Here is a 10111-nt window from a genome sequence, read left to right as displayed (position 1 = left end):
AGTGATTTAAAAAACTCAAAATAATTCTGGTTTGTTTTTTAAATACTACCAACATTTTAGAGTACTGTTGCTAAATGACCAACCAACTATAGTAGTCAAAGAATATGAGGGAACATCTATTTGGAAATGCAACAAGTTAGTACTTTAAAATGGCGAATATGAAGTTGAGTTTAAGGCTGGTTTTTGCAGCCTGACGAAGGCACTTCTGTGTCAAAACGTTGGTGATAAGTTTTTATGAATTAAAGATAAGCAATTTTGGAGTGCAATTCAGTGTGCAGTTCTTTCTTTTTCTATATTGATTTATGGCTTCAGTCTCGTGAATTTGCACCTCATCTTACTTGCACTCTTTTTTTCTCTTTGAACATGATGTCTGGCTGTTAGTTTGCAACCAATGATTTTCTGTAATCAAACATAAATTACATTGAAGCATTATTCATTATGTCTGCACAGGAGTGAAGAAAACGGATTCCAGACTCTCTAAATAGTTTACAGTATATACAGCTTGAGGTTTGCAATCCTTCTGAGTGGTTCTGATGCTCCCATACTGAGTTTTTATAATTTTCCTCTAGATCTGCCTTTACATGGCTTTGTACTTGCTCTGAGCTTGTCTGGATAATTATACCTGAGTAGGACTGAAATACTACCTTATTCCGTTCAAACCATATGACCTTTCTACTGGCCCAACCTACAGTATCTAGAGAGGGTAAGTCGGCAGAACCAGCCAAGTTGAAGGGACATTTTGTCACATGATTTGAAGTCTGTTTAGTGCTAGGCAGTCAAGATGACCAGGCAAGCTCACAGACAGGAAAAAAAGCTTTGCATCACTCTATAGAATTAACTCATTTTGCTTAATCAACATATTTAATTACATACCGCTTTGTAGTTTTCCATATACTTCACAAAAAAACTGAGAAATTGAAAAATTTGAGATTTTTTAATCTAGCATAAAATCTAACTAGTATTATGACTTCCGTTTAGTTTCATTGATTACATGATAAATAAAATATTAATTATATTCATATAGTTTTGTTTTGTTTAAGAGCAAGTTTTCATTTCAAAATAAAGCATGAATAATAGTTTATAAAAGCAAATGCAAATATGACTCTCCAAAAATTCAGCAAAACAATACAATTTGTTTTTATTTTTTCAATAATAATCATTATGAATTGGTACTTTTTATGAGTCTGACTCATAAGCACCATTCTTTAGATCTGCATTATAAAAATCTGCTCAAATGATGGGAAAGAAGTCATTATCCCTCAGCTTGTTTATATATCATACAACACTTTTCATAAATATGAGTTCAAGCATTGTTTTCATTGATACAAGCCAAGAGTAACATGCTTTCCTTGTCATTTTCAAACGTGTAGTCTGTGTGACACTTATCACATTTTTGTTACACAGTTGGATTAAGGTTTTTTGGGTGCTTCAGCAATGGCATTCAATAATTCTGTCACTGAAGGTCTGTCAGAAGGATTCTCGCTGGGGTGAAAATAAATCACTTTTCCACGCTCATCCAAGACAAAATCGCCACCAAGCTAAAAACAATAAAGACAATCATCTATTATGTATTATGCTGAAATAGGGAGAACAGTATTCCAACAAGTGTCAACTGGCCTTTCATGAAGCGGGTTCAAATTCAGTCAAAGAATGTCTACCAACATTAAAGCAAAAACTGCAATTTATTTATTTTTTGTATTAAATTATAGCAAAACTTGACAATTGTAATATTATATATTTTGTATATCATAATAATATAAATGTATCTGATCAAGTCTTAACTAGAGTAAACCAAATATTCTATTCAATCTACTGTCTAATTACCTGATATATGTCGTCTTTAATATTAGCAGGAGTTCTGGCAAACTGCCGTTTTGAAGCTTTATATTCAGCGTAGAGAAACAGGTTACTGAAAGACCAAACTTTTGCTATGGACACCCCTAAGCCAAATGCATGGTACATCTGAAACCACAAAAAGCAGGGATAAATCTTGGTTACAGTATTTCACCAATGAAACAAATACAAGGAAAACCTAAACATCATTCAGGAAGAATCAGCTGACCTCCCGGTGTTGGTCCAGCAACATGTCATATTTGAAGCCTGTGTCTTGAAGCCAATACAAGCCCCCCTCCCGACAGCCAAATGAGATCACCAACACACGTAAAGGCACAGCGTCTAAAAGGTTCTGGAACAAAGGGATATCAAACTGTTATTTAATTCAAGTAATTCTGACATTGGGTGCAGTAGGATGTTTTTTAAGCACTGCTGAATTCTTGAAGTGTCTCTCTTAAGTTCCTATTAGTATGCGAATATTCAAAACTGATTTCAATCCTAGCACTTCAATAAGCAACTGTATCTTAATAGTGATTCCAAACACCAGAGTAAGCACTTCCCTTCCCCAAGTTAATATTGTCAACTCTGTGTCGATCAGGTCAGATAACTCATAAACATTGAGCCAATATACCAGGGGCACTTTGACATAGCAGCCTTCATTGAAATAAACAGAAACCCAGAATGGAATCATTTAAGGACACACAACCTATTTCGTTTTATTTGCATTTACTATCTTAACCATTAATGTTCCAGTAAACACACTTTGTGAATATTCATATAAGGTTCAGTAGCAGTGTCCCATACAGATATTGGTTTTAACACATCATTTTGACCAGAGACACCACGGATCTCTCTGTCAAGACAAACAGGTGCAGTCAAATTAGAAATCTGCAACAATCATACAGACCACAGAAAAAAATTTAAGTGATTCTAATACACAAAGTTAAACTTATACCTGACTCCTTTCTAGCTCTGCCACGTGATCTCGTCATGGAAGTCAGGCAAAGTGCCTCAGCAGGACAAGCAGTAACTTTGTGCCTTTCCCCAAGTAACTGCCCAGGCTTACAGACCTAAACAACAACGCCAATGAGTTAATACACTCCCACACACTTCTGTGATGTGGATGCTTTTAATGCACATGTCAAGCAGACATCTGTGCCCTAAAGTGTTTATTTCAGACGAGCTGATTTTTCCCATTCTCGGCAGAGCTCATACAGGCTGGTATATGTAAGGTATAAACCACGATGGGCCGTGCGGTTCCCATGATATATACCATCCCAGAAGTGGTAGATATCATCAGAACCGCATGGCCTGAAGTGGTTTATAACGCTTATAACATGGCTAACTGTCATTTGAGGAAAGTTAAAAATAATTAAAATAATTAAAACACATTTAAATTAAGACAAAACCAGAAACTTTTATTGCGTATACATCCGCAGTGTAATATAGTCCCAAATTTAATTTAATTTAATTCATTGTTCGCTTATTAAAAATAAATTGCAGATGTTTAATTGGAGGTGTTTTATGCAACTGGCCACTGAGCCTTTGAGATGTCTGACATGAAAGGTAGACACATCAGTTCAATGACTAATGATGTATTCACAGGACCCTAGCATTTCATTTGAACAAGCCTGCAAACATTTTGCAATTGCTACAATCAGATGCTTTTCAGTATATGATGTGCTATTCTACTTACTCATCACTTCGAGCATCCTTCAGTTTCAGTACACCAGGCATGTATCCTCCTAGTTGAACCTCACTGTGGAGATTGCCATTGAGGTTCAGTTCTGAATCCACGCCTTCGACAAACTCATTCCAATCTGTCTATGGAAACAAAAACCCAACCACAGGTTAAACTGAATTAAATGTAAAGGGCAGGTTTTGCTGTCATCAGAGCTTGAGTGAATCTATTGAACTTACAAGAAAAGATTCTTACCTTTTCAAATATCCATTTACCACATATTTGATAGTCATTCTCACCCACAGTCATGTTGAGGTAAATAAAATAAAATGGATTCCCAACTTATTTTTTTTCTTATTATTTTTTTATTTGTATTTATTTATTTATACAGAAGATTTACCCATTGAGATGAGGCTTCACTTACAAAGGGTCCTGTTAGACAATAAAACATCACAGAAACCCTAGATGGAATTATTTTCCTGCACCTCACTGAAGCCCATCAATTATATATATATATATATATATATATATATATATATATATATATATATATATATTGTTGTTATTGGGCATTCGGTATACCAGTAGTCCATACAAGTTCAACACATTTCTCATTCGATGCTAATTCACCCATTATGTAAGTCTTGCAGCAAGCTGATATTAAGCCCTGTATTTGTATTTTTGAACAAATTCGAGGAACCAACATTTTTTTTTAAATGTTTAAATCTTGCTCAATGAATTAGGTTTTAGAGATTTTACTTCAATTCTATGTGGTCGCTCAAGCCTGGTGCAGCCGCTAGCCCGCAGAAATAATACAGGAGACTACTGGCAACCGGTTCCCAGCTATGCTAATTTAATACAGTTAGGGGTACAAACGTGACTTTTTTTGTCCTTGCTAGGTACCAATGAATTGTATCTTATTGCTAAGGGACAGAAAAGTCTAGACTTAAAGCAATCAGTTAACCGATTACAGTGTTTTTTATAACCTTGCTTATAAAACAACCAAACTATAAAAGCACAATGTTATATCCTCATTACAATGGAGAGAGAATTTGAAGCTTCTAAACTATATGGACCCCCCCATATGTACTTCTCTTGACAATCTGCTAATCTAAAGCAAGAAAGAACTTACTTCAAGTTGCAATAAATCTTCAACATGATCTTGGACATCAACATCACTGTTAAGAAATTAACAAAATACTTAATTTAGTTTTGGCATTCATAAGATAGGAGTAAGTGTGTATTTACTAACCACTACTAAGAAATCCTAATCTTCATTAAGTTTATTTTTTATTTTTAAATAAAATCATTTATAAACAAGCATAAAAAAATGTGTAACATATGTAATCTACTGTTTTGAGAGCCTTGCAATGTATTGAAAACTAATATGTCATTACTATATTCTGCATTTTGTACATACTGTTCTCTATGACTCTTGCAACTAGTAATCTTTCATGTAAAACTTGACATTCTTACTGAAAATACTTCTTCCACAACTCCTCAGCTTCAGTTCTTTTCTTCACAGACAAGCTAAAAAAAATAGAAAATGCATGATTATTAAACTGGAAATGATCCTTTAAGTATTAATTTCCATAACTAACTATTACATTAAATAAATCATGCTGGACAGGCCTGTCTCTGGGGCAACTTGGCTTTAGGTGATACTACAGAGTTTGGCTTTCAAGTCCCCATTAAAAAATAAATACAAATAATTCCAAATGCTTTAAATATTCATGTCACCAATCTAATACTACTTCTAGATACATACTGTAGAGTGCAGAATATTAATCCCCAGTCTTTTAGGGGTTTAAATAAAGTTCTTGATATACAGTACACATTACCTGCTAAGAAAATGTGCACCCATATCAGTGAATCCAAGCAAAAGAGAAATTTTCTTTGAAGAAAAATCTTGCAAAGAACCTGTTAAAAAGAATGTAATGTAATGAAAATACATAAACAAATAACGACACATTACAATTCTTGGACTGACTTTTGAAATACAGTGCTTGTCCAATTCACAAGTCTCAAGTTTCATCAATTGGAATGTTAGTCCAGACTATCTGCTGTGGATAAGTGGCGGTGGGGGCGTTCAGGATATTCCCCTTCCTGAAGAACATTTTGGACAATGATTAATCTGACCTAAATTATTAAAATAAAAATAAAACAAAACAAAAAAAAGAAAACAATAACATTGGTTAATTAAAAATCATATAATTTGCAACTTGAATGAAGAACCCATGAATGAATGATGTAAAATCATGTGCCGATAATGTCAAACTTCAATTTTTTACATCACCCAAACCGTTTAAGATTGACCTTGAATTGAATACGAGCAGAGACCGGTAGCCAGTGGATGGTTCAAAGCAGAGGAGTAGCATGAGAGTAGCGAGGTTGGGAGAAAACAAGTCAAGCAGCAGAATGAGCTGAAGGGGGTAGATAGCTGAAGCAGGGAGACCAGCAAGGAGAGAGTTATAGTCAAATCTGGAGAGAACAAGAGCTTGGACCAGGAGTTGAGTGGAATAAGCAGTGATCAGGCAACATGTTAGAAACATAATAATAAGAAATATTTGTAAATCTGATTAAATATATGTTTTCAGATATTATTAGTTTTAAGGAGTGGGCTGGCTGTGTTGCAAAGCGGTAAGCGACATCTACTGGACTGATTTAATAGTTTCCAGTGCCAACCCTTTCATTATGAGAGGTGAAAGTAACAAAAGGCAAACTCATCTATTAACAACAAAGCAGCATACCTTAAACTGAAATTTAATTTACTCAAGGACAGAAAATAGCTTCCCTTACATTGAAATTCAATTTACGCTAGGATGCGCAAGATCTTTATTTGAGCAATCACAGCGAACTTTAGTTGGAACCCAAAACTGACACTCAGACGAGTTCTGGATGGGGGATCCGAGCTTTAACCGGGCTGAAGTTAGTTACTTATTCCCGATTCGAGGGCTGAAGTTAGTTACTTATTCGCACAGTTACGTATTTAATATTATTAGCTCACATTATAAGGGGGAAATCACATATTCTGGATGTGCCACCTCAAGTATGGTATCATTTTAAAGCTTGAGCATTTCTCTTTAACATAAAGTAGATTGCAGTGTGGCATAAGTAGGCATTCACAGGCCATGCAGTGAAATATACACACACACCCTTCTTTTCCTGCATATTAGCGCACAGTGTGAGGGCTTTGCCACCTCAAGCTGGGTGTGATGTTGAAGGTTGAGCAATTGTCTTGCGAATATAGTGCATAGTGGCATGTACAGTACTATTAAGTGCTATTTAGTATGAAAATTAGAGCATTTATTATTAATTAATTACTGTTGAGTTTTAGTTTGGAATGCAATCTAAAGTTAACTGCGATTGGCTTATCGTGTCGGCAGACAGCAAGAGCAAGCCCCGATTTCCTCGATGGAAGTGGGCGAGGCTGAGGGGAATGATTGACACTTTGCGCTTGCACAGTTCAAATAAAACCTATTTAAATAAACTGTGGAGCAGAAGTACACAGCTCAAATAAAGACATTGCGCACCCTAGCGTAAACTGAATTTCAATTTAAGGGAAGCTATTTTTTTTTTGTACACATCTCAAATAAAGAACTTCCGCAAATAGGGTAAATTCAATTTCAATTTAAGGTATGCTGTTTTTTTGTTAATAGATGAGTGCATTATATTATTTATTTTCACCTCTCGTATTTCATAACCCTTTTACCGTATGTAAACATTGTGTAACAAACCACGCGTTTCTGTACCTGTACGTAGCACAATTTGTTTGAAAACGAGAATAATAATACAAAATAATAAACACCACCCCCGGAAAAAAACAAGATGTGTTTGCTATTTATGTTCATATCTTTTGTTCTGCACGTTTAGCTGTTATTGTTATTGCGAAAGCGACACAAAAAGATACATACCGTTTCTCCTTTCTTCAATAGCATTCTCGAGAATTTGTCTTCCAGAAATAACCAGATCTGCTAAGCTTTTAACAAGACTATCTTTCTGTAGCAGTTTTTCTTCTGCCATTTCATAAATCAAGTAGCATCAAAGTTGATGAATTCTGTTTACCATTTTTGGCCTAGTCATACAGGCAGTACATTTTAATCCATTCAAGAAGCCTGCCTCCTACTGTATAGATTACAAATAGCATAGGTCTTTATTTTCTTATTGTGCGAAATCGAGACTCATAACTGTACTCCAGAACTGATTTGTTCATCCGTCATACATTCAGCTGGTACTGTTAACTTTAATCTACACATGTAATACCACAAATAGGTTAATAGATTTTTTTCCTGCAAGTATTGCATCACTACTTAAACAAACGACACACATTCATTGATAGGCGCCCCACACTGCAGGGTCAATGTGCAACTAGAATACTGTCCTGACTAGTTAAATGTTTACTCATGAAACTGTGACTTTTAATGTTAGCGGCAAAAATGTTTTTAGCCATGAAGTTATTTTTTTGTTTGTTTGTTTTTTTAATAAACACTCAGTGAATTATTATTATTATTATTATTATTATTATTATTATTATTATTATTATTATTATTATTATTATTATGTGTTTATTTAGCAGACGCCTTTATCCAAGTCGACTTACAGAGACTAGGGTGTGTGAACTATGCATCAGCTGCAGAGTCACTTACAATTACGTCTCACCCGAAAGACGGAGCACAAGGAGGTTAAGTGACTTGCTCAGGGTCACACAATGAGTCAGTGGCTGAGGTGAGATTTGAACCGGGGACAGGGCCCAAATAAGATTAGATAATTTAATCTTAACATGTATTAAATTCCTAGGAATAACAGTATATGTAAAGTTTTTCAGGTACATATCATTTAATTCAGTTATAAATCAGTGATTTCTCGTATCATAAACAATTTCATCCTTGTGCATTTGTAAAATGTAAAGCATTGTAGGTGAAGTTTGTGCTGATATTTGTCTACATGTCAAGTAATTCCCAGCAAAACGAGCTCTAAACTGATTTGGGGTCCAAGTTAAGTGTAAATGATAACAATCTAGAGACCTTAAGTCAGCTTTGTAAGTGTAATTGTACTAATAGTATATCAACATCAAATCAATCTCACAACTGTTCTACTTGTGCTAAAATGCATAATTAACACACACATATATATATATATATATATGGAGATGGAGTTTATCTTTGTGAAGGAGACAATTGCCAGTCAGAAAGAAAGCGCAACAAGTTTAGTTTATTACAACTTGTAAAGTTTAGTTATACAGTCCGCATTCACATATTAACTTTTTCATTATCACGATATTAGTCCAGAAATTATCGGGATATATTGATATTACAGGCCCGATTTTGAAGTAATTGCAAAGTTTTCCCTCAGTTTTTTCTGAAAGGAAAAAACATCATCACTATTATGAGACTACAAAGAAACACATTTGTTGCAGGTTGGAGCAATTACATTATTCTTTTGAGTTGTTTCTTACTAGTTTTACAATCTTAAAATGTTTTTATTCTTTTCATAAAAATGAGGGCAAACTTTACACTCGCTTCAGAATGCTTCAAAACACCCTTAGTGTTCTTAATAAATGAATATCTATATAAAAACAAACACCTTTTATGGAAATCAGGCCAAAAATGTATATTTGATTCCAATTTCAAAAATGTAGTCATTTAGCTTCAAACGTCTTTTTTTTATTTTTTTTTATTTTTACACCCGCCCCTGTATTTTTTAAATTCTTATTTTTATAATCATCCAAGTAGTGGTGAGCTTCAGATATTTTAGTGAATTACATTATTTCACTTGAGTCTAGTGACTGAAGTAAGGGTTAATTTACAGCTTTTTACAGCTTTATTTTTAGACCCAGTATCCATGGATATTATACTTGCTTAATGACACATTTGATCCAAACCTGTACAATGAATGAATGAATCAGTCGATCTTTATTTTATATAGCGCCTTTCCTAGTGGACCACCATCACAAAGCGCTTTGCAAGATGCAGTAACAATGAAGCAATGGTTTTATAAAGTTGTAAAATTCAACAGAGCACAACACATACTGTATCTGGTGGAGTGAAGATGCTGCAGGCTACTTTAAATCATTACTGATGCCAGACAAAGCCACAAAGCAAACCTCTATAATTAACAAACAAACAAAAAAATTGAAACAATAGTTTATTTCCCTTATTAATATTGCCAGTCAAACCGTCTAGCAATACAATACGGTTGAATTCTGTGTTAAAGTCTGCCTTCCAGACTCTGACTTATTTACAAAACTGTGATCCCACGGTTATCGCGGTAATATTTTTTGCTATGGTATTAATACCGTGGTGAGTTAATGTTGCGGTATACTGTAACATCCCTATTCCAGTGTAAGTTACTGCATTTTGTTATTTACTGTGAAGTGTTCTGTTTGTTCAATAATTTTTTATATTAATAAAAAAAAAAAATTAAGTAAACTGGAAAAATAATGTTTTATTTGTACTACTGGGTATACAATAACAGCAACAACACTACTACTGCTACAATATATTATTATTATTATTATTATTATTATTATTATTATTATTATTATTAATAATAATAATAATAATAATAATAATAATAATAATAATAATAAACAAAAAG

General features: G+C 34.0%; 1 protein-coding gene across 1 annotated transcript; it reads right to left on the bottom strand.

The window, feature by feature from the left end:
- Nucleotides 1-1113: 1113 nt before the first annotated feature.
- selenol (selenoprotein L) lies at nucleotides 1114-7864 on the bottom strand. Its single transcript, XM_034018094.3, has 9 exons — nucleotides 7429-7864; nucleotides 5356-5434; nucleotides 4991-5044; nucleotides 4647-4692; nucleotides 3530-3657; nucleotides 2789-2903; nucleotides 2063-2185; nucleotides 1825-1962; nucleotides 1114-1538 (listed from the first exon to the last, which is right to left on the bottom strand). The coding sequence occupies exons 1-9, from the start codon at nucleotides 7535-7537 to the stop codon at nucleotides 1410-1412; spliced, it is 921 nt and encodes a 306-aa protein (XP_033873985.3). The 5' UTR covers nucleotides 7538-7864; the 3' UTR covers nucleotides 1114-1409.
- Between the last annotated feature and the right edge of the window lie 2247 nt (nucleotides 7865-10111).

This window comes from Acipenser ruthenus, chromosome 6, assembly GCF_902713425.1.
Source record: "Acipenser ruthenus chromosome 6, fAciRut3.2 maternal haplotype, whole genome shotgun sequence".
In the NCBI taxonomy this organism is placed as follows: domain Eukaryota; kingdom Metazoa; phylum Chordata; class Actinopteri; order Acipenseriformes; family Acipenseridae; genus Acipenser; species Acipenser ruthenus.
Note: the sequence above shows the minus strand (reverse complement) of the source record. Positions and strands in the feature narration are given on the sequence as shown.